This window comes from Lepidochelys kempii, chromosome 5, assembly GCF_965140285.1.
Source record: "Lepidochelys kempii isolate rLepKem1 chromosome 5, rLepKem1.hap1, whole genome shotgun sequence".
Classification (NCBI taxonomy): Eukaryota; Metazoa; Chordata; order Testudines; family Cheloniidae; genus Lepidochelys; species Lepidochelys kempii.
Genome location: NC_136384.1, coordinates 19,460,329 through 19,478,080, shown reverse-complemented (window position 1 = coordinate 19,478,080; position 17,752 = coordinate 19,460,329). Strand labels below are relative to the sequence as shown.

Sequence of the window (17,752 nt, the reverse complement as noted above, 5' to 3'; positions counted from 1 at the left end):
AATCCAAGCCTACACTGAGAGGTGGGTTATTTTTGTTTTTCTTTAATAATCTGTTGCTTTTGCTTTAACTTTTTTTAAATAAGGCTACATCTTTGAAATGTAGTTTGAAATAATTATTGGCATATACAGATGAGCAGATGAGTCAAGACAAGGAGATGTGAGGGGGGAAAAGCTGGAATACACAGTCTATACACGTGCAACATTTTGTTTTAACATATCTTCGTTCTATTTTTAAATACACTAAAAAAGAGATGTTTATGTCATTTTTATAAAATCCATTTTGTAAACATACATATTGGACCAAATTCAGAGGTGATATGTAAGGTGGTGTATGGTACATGTGGAGAAGTAAGTCCAAGGAAGTCAAGTGAATCCACTTTGAACTTTGGCAGGTGTAAATTACAGTCGAAACTGGTGGATGTGTTAGTTGCGTTTCCTACCACACTCCTCTTGTGCAGTGCTACTCATTTACTCCACTTTACACACTGCCTCTGAATTTGGTGCAGGAACCTTTTTCGCCATTTCATGGCTTTGAGTTCCATGGTATATTTCAAAACTTTCATTAACAGGAAATCTTCAGGTCTTCTATTGCTTAAGGTCCACACAAAACACATCAGATTTACAAGACCATTTGTGTTGGAGGAACTTTCTAAATTCAGGTTCTTGTGCTGGTTTCCTCAGCTCCCAGTTCTATGGTGTTTTGCTTTCCTACTCCATTCGATGCAGTGGCAGCCTTACAGGTCAGATCAGGATTTAGCAAGTTTTACTTTGTTGCTGAACACAAGGGAACCAGTGGCGGTAGGTCAGCAGAGAAGGGGAGGTCATGAGAGGTGCTGGAAAGGGAGGGGAACATAAGAAGAGGAACAGTGAGGTGGGGAAGCTGGGAAGCCAGAACAAGTAAAATAGGGGAAGAAGAGATGTGAAAATATCTGATTGGTGAAGAGGCTTCCACATTAGATTATGTCTCCAGTTAATTCTTCAGGATGCTTCTCCCTGCAAGTTAAGGTACAATAAGTGATATATACAGAATGTTCTAAAATAGAAATGAAATTGCATTTGATTTTACTATAAAAAGTATAAAATACTTCGTCTTGATTTGTTTCTTCCCTGAAAACTGTGCTAACCTCTGGTATAGAGATCTTTGGCTTTAAATGTGGGGCTATTTTCCTAGCAGACTCTAGTCCACCAATTAGGGGGAAAATGGCACCTTTTAATTGCAGCAGATCAATCTTTTATCTCTTACTAGCAGAGATGAAAATAGTCCATTCTTTATAGATTGGTCTGTTGTTTACTTAAATACAAAGGGTTCCATGCTTACTGCTTCTGCAGAGCTACATTGATATCAGTGTCCTCTCCTGAATAGTAACATCACATTAGAGCTACATTCAGTTGGAAGGTCAAGGAGTAACACAAAGAGGACAAGACAGGTCAGGGAGTTACAGGGAGAAAGCTCCTCTTTTTCAAAGGTCAACCTTTTTTCAAAGGCCAGCTTGGGCCAGAGTAGCTAGCTGATAGCTGTTTCGTGGGCTGTGTGAAAGCAGTTAGTGGTCATATTCGAGTTCCTAACGGGCCTACTTGTTCGCAGATTCAGCAGAAAAGCCACAGACTGAATAAGCGTGAAACTGAACGGCGAGACTGGTGCTTCCAGATCAGCATTGAAGCATGTTGGAAAGGCAGTGTGAGGAAGAGCGTGCAGTGCCCCTCCCATGTTCAGTGGCTAGATGCGTTTAGACTCCAGAACTGTTCATCCAGCACCTCTCATGAGCACAACATTCACAAAAAGAAAGATTTTTTAAAAACCAGTAGCACCCCCCCATTTTTAAATAAGTAAAGTCAAAGATGTAGGGAAAAGTTGTAGAGCAATGTAACTGGATGGGTGGAGGGAGATAGGCATTGAAGCAGCTATTTCAAACTGTAAAGAACCTTTACATAATATTACTTATATCTTCATCTGTTTCCCATATGTACTGTAATTTAAGAAACCATCCTACTGTTCAACTACACCTGCTTTAAAAAAAGCAACAGAATAATGTAAACGTACTATAAAATGAACACCATTTAAAAACTGAGCATTGATCACCCACAGTAGTTAAATATATCATAGTATTTGTGGGATAATGAAAACTATAGTAAAGATAAATACCACAATGCAGTACACCTCAATTTTAATATCAATCATTCTATGATTCAGTGCTTATTTTTTTAAAATGCAGCTATATAAGCCTTCTCCAATATATGTGTTTTTCAGTCAGTATACCCTGTTTGAAGTTTACATTGTTTGAAGGTGTGAGAAGTCTCTGAAGTGTGTATAAATTGAATGACCAGTAAATTCCCTTCTATGTTATTTCTTCTCTCTGACATTAATATTGTGCGACCATATAGTAGGTATATTGTAGTATGGCATCTGTTATTCGTCCTTCAGATCTGTCTTTAACTTGAAGACAGTCGTTTTAGCATTAAATCTGACATCAAGGACTTCTAAAAATCCCTGTCATCTCTTTATTATCACACTCTAATAGCATCAACGAGATACATTAAGCAGTTCCAAGGGAAATGGGTGTTGGCTATTGCTGACAGGCCTTTGGTCTAGATTTGTTTGTGCTCTTCAGTTTGGAGTCTTATTGGTTCCTTTTGCCTTTACTAGAAGTCTTCAAACAAATATTAGTGTTCTCATTCTCTGACTGGAACTTTGCTTACAGTAAGCTCAATGAAACTACATCAGTAGCATCTGGATGTTAAATGCCTTTCTTTTTTCATGATTCCGCTAGGCGCTGTGTGCCCTGAATTGATGTCAGTAAGAGCTGAGGATCCCCAATACCTTGAAGGATCAGGCTCTAAATTGGGGGGAGGGGGCAAAAACTGACATGCATATAGAACTTATCTTTTAATTTTATTGTATAGTGCACTGTATATCTCACATGAAGACACTACAGGATAGTTTGAAAATGTGTGTAAAAATTTTCAAAAAATCTTTGTGTTTTCACAACGTGTTTGCATGCATCTTATTTAAATACATACATACAGGAAAACTTCTTCTTGCAGAAGTGCTTAGAGCCTGATTCTGCCAACCTTACTCAGGTAGAGTAGTACCTTATACATCACGTATCCTTGTTGAAATCAACCGGACAACTTTCAGAATAAGTTACTCAGCATAAGGGTGGCTCTTAGTTTTCTATTTATTTTGTTGAGAGAAAGCATTTGATTTCTCTTGTAATGTTTGTGAGATGCAGGATGAGCATAGATGGGATTTTTTTCTAACATGGCTTGCAGTTATATTTTATTGGTGGATTTCTCTTTCCCTTCGCTGTGACCTGTGAATGTCAGAGTAGGCTGTCTGCCAATTTTGTGATCTGCTGCCTGCTTCAAAATGGAGGCAGGAAGGTATCCATTTTCATCAAGAAGATGACAGTGCTTCAGTATTCCTGACCATCTGGAGAGAGGAACTTTTTAATCAGAAACAAAAAATTGAGGCTTTAATATACATATATAATATATAAATTTAGCAAAAGAAAACTCAAAGTTAAACCATACCTTATGAGTCCAGACTTTTTTTCTTTTATGTTATTCTGGTTAACATAACAAGAAAATACAAGAACTATTTTTGTAAAACGCTAGTTACAGAACTCTCTGGTGTATTAGTAAACAAATATAAGTAAATTAGTTTTTTGGCACACTTACTAAGTTTATTGCACACACAAATATAATAAGTACTAAAAAAGAAGGTTTTTTTCCCCCGATGCACACACATGCTGTGTTGGTGGTCTTGTATAGATCCAGGTTTTTAATAGTGCTTTCAAGCTGCTTTGCAAAGACCTAGTAACATGGGAATTTAATATCCCAAGGTATGTTTATAATTTTCAGTGCCCTTGATAGTGCTGTTTTTTAAATTTCATTTTTGCATTTAGGGAACAAAGAGTTTGACTTCTCCACACTGCTTTCATTTTTGTCCTTAAATGTGTGAAAGCTGTATCCTTTCATATAATAAATCAGTATTGTTTCATGTTCTCAATGCTTTCAAGCTCCGTAAGATCCCAGGTCCAACATATGTTAGTTGTACAGTGTATTTACAGCTAGAAACTGTTTGACAAATACCTCACAAATATTCTTGTCTAAGGCTGGAAAATGTCATACCTACATTTCTTTTGAAGCTTAAAATTTATTTTCTTTTCACACAAATACTGAGATTTTTGTATTCCAAAAGAAGTATTGTGTAATGTTAGGAACTGATTTAAACTGAACAAGGTAAGTATTCAGTATTTTATTCCTGCTTCTTTTTTAAAGCGACATGCCTTGAAATATTTCAGTCATTGCTGAAGGAATACTAAATTAATCCTTTTTCCTTAGGTTTATGCCCCATCAGCAAGCACTGCTGACTACAATAGGGATTCACCAGGTTATCCATCCTCAAAACCAGCAGCCAGCACTTTTCCTAGCTCCTTCTTCATGCAAGGTAAGGTGCTACTGTCAAAGAGAAATATATTGTGCATACATTTCATGTATATGACGTATTTATTTATTTATTTATTTATTCATTTATTGACGTATATTAGACACATCATGGAATATCATCCTGTGTGCTGTTACGTTCGTTACCATTAAAATGAAGACCTGTAAGGCATAGACCATTATAGCTGTGAGCATCTTGTTTTGATCCTGTAATGAAATATAATAATAATATAACTTACTAGATTCTTATAATTTGAATTACTTTAGGCTTTCTTTTCAAAGAGTTTGTGTATATGCACATATGTTATACATCTATTAAATGCTCATAATATGCATGGTACTTTGTGAATAAATCTGTCTGTGTATGAGGGAGAAAATTTATAAACTGTATAATATTTAGAGTACACAGCGTAAAGTGTGTATATATAATATATACTCTGTATTATAGCAACTTCTAAATCTGTTTTTAAATTAACTACATAGTGTCTCTCATTTTAAAATGTTAGTTTTTACATGTTCACTATTGTATACTGTATTTCTTGCAATTACTCATAGTTAGAACCCACTGAAATAAAGTTTCGGGTAACTTGTTAATTAAAAGTCCTGGAGTGAGTCAATGAAACAATCTATTTAGAAGTGTAGGACCCACATTTTGCCCTACTTAGGCAAAGATCAAAGAGCCTGAGAACCACATTCAGGCCATGATCTTATAAACCAGTGGTTCCCAAACTTGTTCCGCCGCTTGTTCAGGGAAAGCCCCTGGCGGGCCAGGCCAGTTTGTTTACCTACCGCATCCTCAGGTTCGGCCGATCACAGCTCCCAGTGGCCACGGTTCGCTGCTCCAGGCCAATGGGAGCTGCTGGAAGCGGCGCGGGCCGAGGGGCGTACTGGCCGCCACTTCCAGCAGCTCCCATTGGCCTGGAGCAGTGAACCGCAGTCACTGGGGTCCGCGATTGGCCGAACCTGCAGATGCGGCAGGTAAACAAACCAGCCTGGCCTGGCAGGGGCTTTCCCTGCACAAGTGGCAGGACAAGTTTGGGAACCACTGCTGTAAACAAATATGCATCTGTGTAACTCTGATTCCATCTTGCATCTCTTTTAATGTGGCACATGGTCTATATTTCACTTCCATTGAGTGACTAGACTAAGCCACTGTGATCAAAAAGGAGTATTTCATGCTGGTACCTGTAGTTGGTTCATATTACAGATAAGGAACATAAGTAAGGATGTTCATATCTGGGATTTTGGTTTCGTCCGATCACCGGGGTGCTGGAACCATTTGTATAGTGGGAGTGCTGAGAGCCATTGAACCAAACTGTAAACCCTGTAGATAATGGAAACCACTTCAAGCCGGGGGGGAGGCAGCACTCCTCGTTCTGGCACCTATGCCTATCACTATGTCTTACATTTAGTTTTGGGGTCAGGAAGAGAGGTGGATGCCTAGCAGAGTAGCTGTGCGGCAAGCACAGTAGGAAATTGGAGTAGGTGTAGGCCCCTGACAGGCTGAGCTGTTGCCTTAAGAATAGGAAAAGATCATTCATACCATCAGGCTTGGATCTCAGCTATTTATGGAGTCAAAGGTTTGTAGGCTGCTCCACCACATCCGACTGTTAGACGCAGAAAATCACCATATCAGATGCTGCTCTTTCTACTTCCCAAGCTCACTAGTTTCTGTCTTATACCTGTGTGCCCCCAGCAGGGGATTTAAGGCAGCCCCCTCAATCAGTGGTAGTACAGTGGTTCTGTATTACCCCTTGAGATAGAGGCCATTACAAAGGGAGACAGGGAAAGGAGAACGTTATCACAGAGTCCCATTATGTCAGTTCCCTGGGAGATGATTGGTTTATGCCGCAAAGACCTATGCCCTCTCCCTGTGTTGAACCAGGAAATGAGGGCATAGGCTGAACCTGTGATCTCAAATTTAAATTGTGAAAATTCACAGAACAACCAATTCTGGAAAGTCATATAGAATTTAATAAAGGTGAGACCAAAAGAGTTCTATACAAATTAAACATTTGTAGAAATGAATGGAGAATGCTAACCTTTCTCTAATTTTTTTTAACTATCCTGTTAGAGATTTATATTAGTGATATAAATCTCTTCTAAATTGGGATTCAGAACACCTATGGAAAGGTTATTATGCTTTGTTAAATGTTATGGGACTTTTCCATTAAGAAACAAAAAACCTTGATAATTATAGATTTACTCCCAAGGATCTAGTTAAATGTAAAAAGTGTGGTTAAGTAGGCTAAGGACACCTTTAAGTGCTTGACTTGCTTTAAGGGGTAACTTTTAAAAGTCAGAGATGCAGCCTGTATCTCATGGTATCAGAATGGAGTCACCCAGAAGGCATAGGCATTTTAGGTGCAGAAATACAAAATGGCTTGTGTATTTGCAGAGGAAGTAATACCTCTCTAAGAACCAAAACCTCTTAATGACACACCAAATCACCTATGTGTAGGAAGTGTCGTCATTCAAAGGCTGTTAGACTACCCTTAATTCAGATTTGAACACTCATAGTTTATTTTATTTTGAAGCTCATATTTTGTCCCAGCTGAAATTTGTAGTAACTTGGGGTATATGTATTTAAGCTTGTGATAAAATGGCAGGAATAAAACTTTAGAGAAACTTTTAGCATCAGTTATGTGACTGACTTGAAATGATTAAAGATGATATTGTTATTCACTGTTGCTCAGTTCAGCTTAATTTTTTATTAAAAGCATGCTTTTATGTTAAATTTGTGTAGCCCTTAGGAGACAGAAAGACAATATACAGCATTCCTTTTATGGCTGCTGTCTTGTAATGTAAGCAATTAACCGACACAGTGATACATTGCATATGCATCAAGCCCCATTAGGACCGTTATTTTAAAGTTTACAAGAAAACAAAACAAAACAATTATATAACCAAGATTTATGGCCTTCAGAGAAGCCACATTTTCTTTCTTTTCTACAGATGGTCATCACAGCAGTGACCCATGGAGCTCCTCCAGTGGGATGAATCAGCCTGGTTATGGAGGAATGTTGGGCAATTCTTCTCATATTCCACAGTCTAGCAGCTACTGCAGCCTGCATCCACATGACCGTTTGGTAAGTTAATCTTCTAATGCACATGTGTACGTGTATAGAGAGAGAGAGAATACATAACGGCATGGTGTGGGACAAAGGTTTTATTAGTACTCATTTGGGGATGACCTGCATAAGTCACTCAGAGCTTTGCCACCTGAGAAGAAAGTGCCCATACCAATCTCATGTCACTAAAATGTTTTTATTGAACCACAATATAATCTCATGCTACATATTTTACAAATATGTATCTCAGAAGCGGTGAATTGTACATTCCTCCATCTGCAAGGCTTGGTACCTTAGTTATCATTGTCCAAACCTCTAAAACTACCTAAATAGTTTTTCTGTGGAAAATATTTCTATTATAAGGTCTTATGTACCTATCAGCACTGGAAGCATATAACTTATATCATTGAAAGTTGGCAGCCAGTCTTCCTAACAGGTAGTATAAAACTCCTGGTTCTATCCCTGAAGAATCATAAGATATCAGAACAATAGTCCAGAACTTTACACTGTCCCTTATACATGATATACCAACATAATTCTGGAGAGGAAGTTGGGGTGGAGGATTAGGAAGAAGGAAGTTGTTTCTCATAGGTTGTTCTTTTAGATTAAGTCTCTGTGGAAATTAATTAGCTCGTGAAATGAGCGTAGATTTATATTCATCACATGGACATCACTACACATGAGATTTGGACACATGTATGCGCATTATTATGTATATTACATTTTCCTCAACCTCCTTTGTATTTCTGAGTTTTTAGATAACTCTGTCTATTCCTTATTTTGCAAAAATATTTTAAAATATTTTAATAAATATTAGTGGAACACCATGCTATTCCTTCATTGCCTTGTCAACACAGAAGCAGTTTGGTAGGACTAATTCAGTCTGTGATATTTGATTAGACTAAAAAAAGAACTGCATAGACATTGTGCACAGCTTTGGGAGTATTCCCCTAACATCATGGCTGAGTTGATGCTGTGCACAAACAACACAATCCTGTCGACTCCCACTGCATTAGAAACACAAGGGAAAGTATACTGGGCAAAGCGAAATGACGAGACTGGTGAAGAGAGATGCTTTTTTCCCCCAAACTTGTAAATTATTTCAGCTACAAATAGAGAAACTTTTTTTCTAATTTTATTTCCGTGTGACCATCTTAGGTTCAACTGAGACACATTATCGGGTTTAGATTCAGCTTTTACTTATCAGAGACTATGAAAAAGGAGCCAAGGGTACAGGAGAAAAGATAGATATTGTTTTTAGGTGAACTAGGCAAAATTTTGGAGGAGTTTGGCTGTCCATAAAACTTACCATAGACTTCTTTTTAGCTACAAAATGGTATACTTCTTATTGTAACTGAATTATCTTTGGGGGGAGGGGAAAACATAGGTTTAAAATACAGGTTTGTGAATTTAGTTTTGTGAACTGAAAAAAGTAGTTCAAGAAGTTCACAAAACATCAAACTTTACAAGGTTAATAAATCCCTAGTTACAACCAATATAAAATAGCAGCTCAGCCATGTCTATTTAATGTTCGTAATGTGGGCACCCAAACAACCCTAACTGTTCCCTGTAGTGAAATAGTGAGAAAAAATATATAAAAAAATTGAATGTGTCTTTCAAAAAATAAGATTAATATGATCTGGGACCATACACTATTTTTTGTTAATCATAAATGTATGGTTCTTGCATTGTGTCATTACACGGCAGAGTTATGGTTGTTTGAGTGCCCTTGTTTCTTTCAAGTTTAACCCTAATTTTAAATCCTTGGTTGATAAGGCATGGCTTTGGGATAGTTACAACATCTTTGTAATCGTCTGTACAGTAAATCAGTGATAGGTACTCTCAACCTTAACACCTTCTAAATGTAGTTTTTATCTGGGAATTACTATTTGGCCTAATTGTCAGAGGTGGTGAGCACCCAGGGCTAGATTCACTATGGAAATTAGGAGTGGTAACACGCAGCCTTGAAAATCACTGCGCCTAGAAAATCACTATGATTCAGAAAACATGGTGCCTAGAAAATCACTGTGATTCAGAAAACATGAATTAGGTTCTCAGGCTCCTTATACAATAAATGGAAGGAGATAGGAACCTCAAAATGGGAGTCACAAAAGCCAGCAGTTTAGATGACACCCCACCTAAGCTAGCCAATGGGAGATACCAAGCAGAGGGTTTCTGTCCTAAGCCCCGCCTTTCTTAGGGAGATCAGTGCCTAAATCAAGGCTGCAGGGAGGTGCCTCCCTCTGTTTGGGATTCTCATCAGCAAACCCTCCCTTGACACACGGGACCCAAGTCATTTTTGCAAGAAGCAGGTAGGGAAGGAGAACAATGACTTTTAGCCCAGTAGTTAGAACACTCACCAGGATGCAGGAGGCCCTCAGTTCAAGTTCCATCTTTGCCTGGGGTGGGAGAAGGCATTTGAACAGGACTCTACTACCGCTCAGGATATTCCTTCTCTTTGTCCTGTTGAAGCTGTTCCACTCTGGATAAATTGGGGCATCCCCAGTAACCAGTCCCCCTGCTCCAGGAACTTTTTAAATAATTAATTCACAGTTCTTGTGTGGGGCCTGAACCAGTAGGTGAGCTCAGAACATGCTTCATAGATTGAGCCCTGCAGGTGAGTTATTGAGAGGAGAGCCTGTTTTCCCATCACTCTGGGGCTGAGGAGTCCAGATGTCTAGAGTGAAGCGGCAGTATGTGTGGGTGCTCAGCGACAGAAACATAAAACATCTTGGGAAAATATACTGCCAAAATGTTGGTGCTGAGCTAGGTTAGGCATCTACAGTGTTCGGCCGCAGTTGAGCAGGGGCTTTGTGGATCCCAGTGGAGCATAATTCTGGGATTTAGGCACCTAAAGTGCCAGTTAGGAGCCTAAGTCCTTTTGTGAATCTATCCCCCGGGGCTCCCATTGACATCAATGTGAGTTGCAGGTGCTCAGCACTTCTGAACCTTGGGTCCATATTATTTATTGTCCCACTTCTCTATTTTAGTAAGGTCTTCTGTGCCTAAGGTAGCACAGGGGGGAGGCATTGGTATTTTAATTGCTGTCCTATATGATTTCTACGGGGACAAAAGTGGGACGTCAGCACCTTTAGTATATGCAGAGACTGTTGAGGGAAGCCAGAATGGCTTCAGTTCAAGCTGTACGTATATGTAAAATCTCTTGAATTGTTCATTACCTGGTGGTACTCCAGTGCCAATACAGACAGCACAAAAAGAATAGTTGCTGTTTATTATTTCTGCTTTCTCATGGATTATACTTTTTTTTAATAGTTGCTTAGAATGCAGAATACAATTATACATTTTAAGGCAGATCCCATGTTTGTGCTGAAATATTTGGTAGTATCCCTTCAATGTTTTCCCCCTGAGAAACGATAAAATCTTACTTGCTGATCCATTTTTGTGTGGGTGCCATGGAACAGAACTCAGCAGAGGACATGGCATTACTCCGATTTAGACTGTTACCTGAAACAATGACTGTTTAGTGATTTGTGAGCAAAGTGACAAACTCTCTTAACCCAAAAAGAACAGGGGGACTTGTGGCACCTTAGAGACTAACAAATTTATTTGAGCATAAGCTTTTGTGAGCTACAGCTCACTCTGAAACCTCTCTTAACCCAGGTTAACTTCAGCCAGTTGGACTATGAGTTGCCATCCTAGGCTGGTTTATGTGTGAGTCAAAGCCTGAAATCTTTATTCAGACTTTACTCAGACAAAACCCCTGTTAGATTCCATTGAAGTTCTGACTGCGTAAGGAATGTAAGTTTTGGCTGTATAACTGTATGATGTGCTTATGTCCTTATAACTTTGAGGTAGACAGAATCCAAGTATTTGGTACTTAAATATCAAAAGTACCGTAAAAGTAATACAATAAAAAATAAGAGAGAGACAATTTTGTGGCCCAGATTCTATTTTTGGCCATCCTGTGCTTGGTGTAGGACCTCATGTAGGGGTAGAGCACAAAGATGGCTTTATGATACTTTTATATTCCCCTGATCCAGGGGTTGTTTTAATTTATTCCCAGCTACCCAAGGAGCCACTGCAGCAGCCAGGGATTACCAAGGCATAGTGACACCCTCTTTTTCGTAGAGCTAAAAGATAACAATGTTCTAGGGCTTGTCTGCACACACAGACCACAAATAGACCTGCCATCAATCCACCACCCATGGAGTCTTGGATACTTTGATTCACCAGCTTTATAGTGCAGCTCCAAGCAGCAGGAGTGGAGAATTTGGCTCATTAGATCAACTAGTCTATCCCGGTGATGGCTTGTTTCCATACAGAATATATTCTCATGCTTTGTCAGGTCTAGTTTTAAATATCACAAGGTAATGCGGATTCCATAACTTCCTTCAGGAGACTGTTTCTCCAACTAATAGATATCATTGTCACCAAGTTTTTCCTGGTAAGCAGCATACATTTTCTTCCTTAATTTCATCCTATAGTATCAAAGTTTATTAACTTTCCTGCATAGGTACCTGAGCAGAAAAAAATCCTCCTTCCTTTACACATGACAAGAAGACCTGTTCCTTTAGGTGAAATACTGTAACAATCCTGAATGAAGTGATCCAGACAGCCCGTCTTTCATGCTTTATTATTTAAAATGTTCCACTTTTTATACTTTCTGCTACAGAGCTACCCATCACACTCCTCAGCAGACATCAATTCCAGTCTTCCTCCGATGTCCACTTTCCACCGTAGTGGTACAAATCATTACAATGCTTCTTCCTGCACGCCACCTGCTAATGGAACAGACAGTATAATGGGTGAGTTGCAAAGAGATCTCCATATGAATATGAATACAGCATTGCTTTCTTTCATTTCTCTCTCCTGGCATCTCATCTGCTTTGGTGCAGTATATCGCTACTGAACCTTTCTGTTTTAAGAGTTGTTAAAATTTATTTCCTAATATATTCGATACTTTAGAAGAAAACTTTCTTCCAATATGTGTCCAGAAAGATTATAAATATAATAGAAGTATGATTTAAATAAATATATTGTACCTGACCTATTGCCTTCCTTACTCATAATTTTTTTAATATTTTATCTCTTGGTTATTTAAGTGTCTAAATATAGCTTTTAATCCTGTAAAGCGCTTTGGTTTAAAGTTTGTACTGAAGACACTACATAAACTAGGCGCCTGATGCTGTTGGCTTTGAAGTCGATGGAAAGTCAAATTTTATTGAATTAAGCTCCCCCTTTAATTGCATACAGTTCCTTGTGAACTGATACTTCACTCAATATATTTTAATGTTCATCCCCTTCAATTTTTTATTTGATTTCCACACAGTGTGGTAGAAATCAGTGATGGCAGCATGTTTGTGTAATAAGAAGAGAGCCTTCTTTTCTGAAGTTACTGATATTTTTGTAACAACCTCTGTAAATTAATAGCATACATCTGTATACTTTCTTAAATATTTGGCATATTCTGGTTCAGACTTAAATACAGGAAATAAAGAAATATTGGCTTGCCTGTATCACAAAGAACAAATAAAGCTAATTAAATACTTGGTAACTAGGGAACACATAGTTTGACACATGTTTCAGATTACACACATGATTCTGTATAAAATGACTTTAAGCAGGACTAATGCAGTAAGAATGGAGGGTGAGTTCAAGTATTAACACATGGGCATCATATTTTTCAAGGTCTCTAAACAAAGGAAAAATTTAATAGTCTCTTCTTCATTTGTCACTGTCTGAGATAATTGTATCCCTTTACAGTATAGGATTTCTGTGCTCAATCTTCCCATTCCATTGAGAAGTCTTATTTTACAATGTGTTCCTTGCTTTTTTGTGAGTGTGACATGCAAAAATCATTATCTCACAAAAAGTCTGATAGCAGCAGTTTTAATGCATGGAACGTCTGTGCCTGGTTTTGTGATAGCCTTAAAGATAACAATATAGGGGCTCAGAACATTTGGGGAATGGAATATGAATATATTTCATTTTGAGTCCAGTCTTCAGGCCCTAAGCAGACGGTTTCTGAAATGGGCACCCATACTCACATTGACTAGTAATTTACTACTGGAGCAGGTCAAAATTTTCTAAATTTAAAAATTACAACTAACATATTTGATGAAAATTGAATTTTTGACTAAAGCCCTAAAAATTTGCTATAAAATATTTTCAGACTTTTTAACCATCTGTACTTACTATGTGGCTAGTCCCATTGGGCTACCTAGCAAAATCGGATCCTCAAGGGATTTTTGTTGTGTTTAATGTCCAGCAAGTGCTTGAGTATCCCTAAAACATATTCTTGAAGGCAAACAGAACTATTTATTGCTAGTAAATTCCATATATCTGGAAGAGACACTTTTGTAATTAATATTATTTGTGCACCTAAGATCAGCTATATTCAGAAGAAGACCTGTGATCTTTTTGAACAGCATTGAGTAAAAGAAATTTTCTGAATAGAATACATGACAACATTGACTAGAAGTGATGTTTAACCCTATGCATAGTATTGCCAATGTGTTTTTCAAAGGTCCTGAGCTATGCAATTTTTAAGCAACCAGTTATTAAGATAGATTTAATATAGTATATGCAAAAGATTACTTCAGAATATCTGTCTGATTCATGTATTAATCCTCCTTGCTACTTTGACTTCTAATGACATGTTTTTATTACATGATGCATTGCAATATACAGTTTTGTAACAGAAATTTTGTGTGTGTTTCCCCTTAAGACCTTGGTTTCACAGTAATTTTGCTATTAGAGCAGTCACATAATACTGCGTTTTATTTTTTTACAAGATTGTAAAGCTTCCAGATATAGTGAAATGATGTACAGTCACATAGCTCAAGAGGAATATGAATTTTTTCCAATAATGTCAATATTTCATAGTTTGGGAAGTCCATCAACTATAAATATCGAGTTGAGCTAAGATTTCCTTCTACACAAAATCATAACTTCCATTCTACCTTCATATTAAGTACTGTCCAATCAAAAAGAGCATGGTTTTATAAGTTTGGTTTCTAGTGTAAGAAGTCTGGATATTTTAATGGAATGCTTTATTATAGATGTGCATCCAGTGTCCTGTCAGTTATATTGACTAGGTGTTCTAGATTTAATTATAGCTATTGAGATACAGGTGCCTGGGAATTTATTCAAAGAATTCAAGATTTTCAATCTGAATCACAGGAGTTAGAAATGGAAAAGAACTACTTCATCATCTTGTACATCCCACTGCCCATACAGGATTGTTCCTACAGGAGCTTGCTGAGAGGTTTCTAAGGAGTTAAATGTAACATTGGATATATATATATACTCCGGACCCTCGCTAGAACCCGAGATTTGGGATCCATGTGTGGTACTGCGTTATAGCGGGGACCATGTTAAAATGAATTGCAATTAAAGTAATTAAATTTGGGATCCATGGCCGCGACCGCGTTCTATGCGAATTCTCGCTATATAGATGCGCCCTCTAGCGAGGGTCCGGTGTATTCTTCAGAATAGTTGGGAACCCACACCATGAATCCATCCGTCACTGGGTTAGAAAAAGCCTTTCATATTCTCTTTATTATATTAGCAGAGGTATGTTAAGTAGAAGTATAGCTCAAAATTAGAGCAATAATATTTGCTATTCATTTTCAAATCGAGTTGTAAAGTAGAGGAGTCCTAAGCTTCCAAGCAGGCATTTTCTCCTTCATCCCACCTAAACTTGGTCACAGTATCAAAGGAGCTCTGCCTCCCTCAAACAGAGAGTCAAAAGCCATGGCCTATAGCATTTCCATCAATCTCTTCAGCCTCTCAGACTGCAATAGCACCAGCTTCCTACCAATCTAGGCAATGGCCTTTATTGCTGGCAGGGCAAGGAAACACCAGTGAAGTTGTGCTGTCACTTAGCAATCTATTAGCAACTTACATGCATGTTAGGGCTGCATGCTGAGATTGATATTTGTATTCAAATCAGTCTAATTTGGGGAAAATAAGAACTGGCTCAATTTTTTGTCCATCATGCTAACTGAATCTAACCCTTTATTCAGGTTCAGAGTCATTTAACTATTTCCGCCAGTGAAGCCCAGACAACAAATATTTCAAACAAACCATCCTCCTCTAAAGTTCAGGGAGAGCCTCCTACCATCCTCGGGTCTCAGGTGTCCAGAATGCCTTCATCCTCTGGGCCTATTAATGATTATAGACACCTAGCAACAACAGTAACACTAAACACTAAAATTGAAAGCTTTGTGAAGGTACTCGTGCCTTCCATCACACGTCATTCCTCCTCCTTGTCATTCTGCTACCTTTACATCCACGTTTCTACCCCTGTACTGACCATCCCAGTCTGATTTGACTAAGGCTACACGTGCACTACAAACTAGGGGTGGGATTCCCCTGCTGGTGTACCCCTACTTGTGTAGCTCATAACTACGCTGCTGTTTATACTCATGCAAGCTTGATTAGAGGTAGTGTATAGATATGTGAGCAGGGGAATCCTTGTCTGGCTATGCCAAAAGAAGGACAGGAGACATTTGACGTGGTGGTTTAATCAGGCTGCAATGTTGTTATTAGATGTCTGGGACTACCCGGCAGATAAAAGTGTGCAGTGCAGGTAACCCCGTGTTTATTCTGTAATTACCAAAAGGGCTTTTACCAGCTCCCCCTCTTTTTCCATCCAGGTCCCTCAATCAAATCCATTGCTGGGACTATACCATACCTCAGGGGCTCCCACCAGCTTCCCCTCTTTTTCCCTCCAGATCCCTCCAACAAATCCATTGCTGGGACCTTACCATCCATCACCAGCCCCCTCGTAGGAGGGTTAAGGTGGGCTATTAGAATGGGGGGTTGGCTCCTTGCCATACCAATCATAGGAATCCCCAACTGGCCCCGGTTCGTTCCTTTAATGAACACCTCTTTCTTAAGTCCTTCTGCTTTAGTCTTGGTCCATGTAAAAAGGAAGGTTTTAGATGCCGAGCTGCCCTTTTAAACCCTGCATTCCCAGGGGATGAGTCAGCAACCACGCTGTCCCCTTTTTGCAGCAGTTTTCATCTCTCTGCCCCCCGCCCCTGCCAAACACCCATGCCCCGCTTAAATGTGCAGGGCGATCACATCCCTAGTTCACAGTGTGGATGTAGCCTAAATATACGAGAGAGTGTGTGTTTTGGGCACTCTCAGGTATACACTGGTACTACCAATAAATACGAGCATTAATTTACGTTCCAATGAATATTAGAAAAATGTATGCACTCTAAAGCTTGTACACTCATTAAGATGGAGTTGGAGGTGTAAGGATGAAAACAGGGGCATAAGGATAAGCATTCCCTGTCTTCTTCCCCCTGCTTTCCCATTTAGAGCAGGAGCTTGTCTTATTTGTATGAGGTGCTTTGTTTTGTTTTGTTTTCTAACAGAAAGCATTCTTGACCAAGTGTGGCTTTATTCTGCTAGATTAGGGCAGTACTTTTAGTTTTGGATCCACATATAAATGAATCAGCCCCAGTGTTTGTTTCCCAAAATGTCTGGGAAAACACATTCTTAAGGGAATTTTTCTTTTCCACCCAAAGCATAGCCCTAGTGCACCTCCTTATTTTTCATATAGCGTTCTTCTGTGTAAGGCACCACTTAAGATACCAGTGGTGGTTCTTTACAAAAGTTGGAGTTACATTCCAGTTGTTTAAGCATCCCAATTTCATTGCATAACAAAACAAATAAGCCTACCTCATGTATATCTTCAATGTATAATTAATTATATGTAATATATTAAATTGTTAATAATTACTTTATATTTTAATGAATGAAAAAGGAGTAAAGAGAAAGAACAATAATGCAGGTCACCTGCTTATCTGGGATGCCATGAGTTAACTGCTCCTTTCCTCTTGTACAATTTGGTGTCTGTCCTACATCTAGAGATTGTCAAAACAATCTCTGTGGGCTTGGTCCTTTTACCCCTGAAGTCCATGGGGCTCAGTGTGCTAAGCAGACCCCCAGCTGCTGTCAGACCATAGACCATACTGAACCTCTTATTAGGACCTTATGTACTCCTAAAGAAATTAGCCATATCTGTTTTCACTTACTCCCTTAAGGCTAGAGATCTTCTTGTCACCCACAATTTTCAGTCAGCACTTACATCATCATAACAGCTAAACGAAAGATTAGTTTACATTTAAATAAAATACTAATTTATTTGAGAAATAGAAAGAAATACACAATAGGCCCATTTATTTAGAGTAATCTCAGGTCTGGTCTACACCTAACACTTAGGTCAACTTAGTTACGTTGCTCAAGGGTGTGAATTT

The 17,752-nt window shown here is 38.6% G+C and overlaps 1 protein-coding gene across 16 annotated transcripts in view; it reads left to right on the top strand.

The window, feature by feature from the left end:
• The window catches only part of TCF4 (transcription factor 4), a 315,105-nt gene that overhangs the window by 257,289 nt on the left and 40,064 nt on the right, over positions 1 to 17,752 (top strand). For all 16 annotated transcript variants that reach the window (XM_073343585.2, XM_073343588.2, XM_073343590.2 and 13 more), the window contains 3 exons: positions 4,345 to 4,450; positions 7,402 to 7,535; positions 12,151 to 12,283. In XM_073343585.2, coding sequence (XP_073199686.1) covers positions 4,345 to 4,450; positions 7,402 to 7,535; positions 12,151 to 12,283 — 373 coding nt within the window. The remainder of the gene's footprint in view (positions 1 to 4,344; positions 4,451 to 7,401; positions 7,536 to 12,150; positions 12,284 to 17,752) is intronic.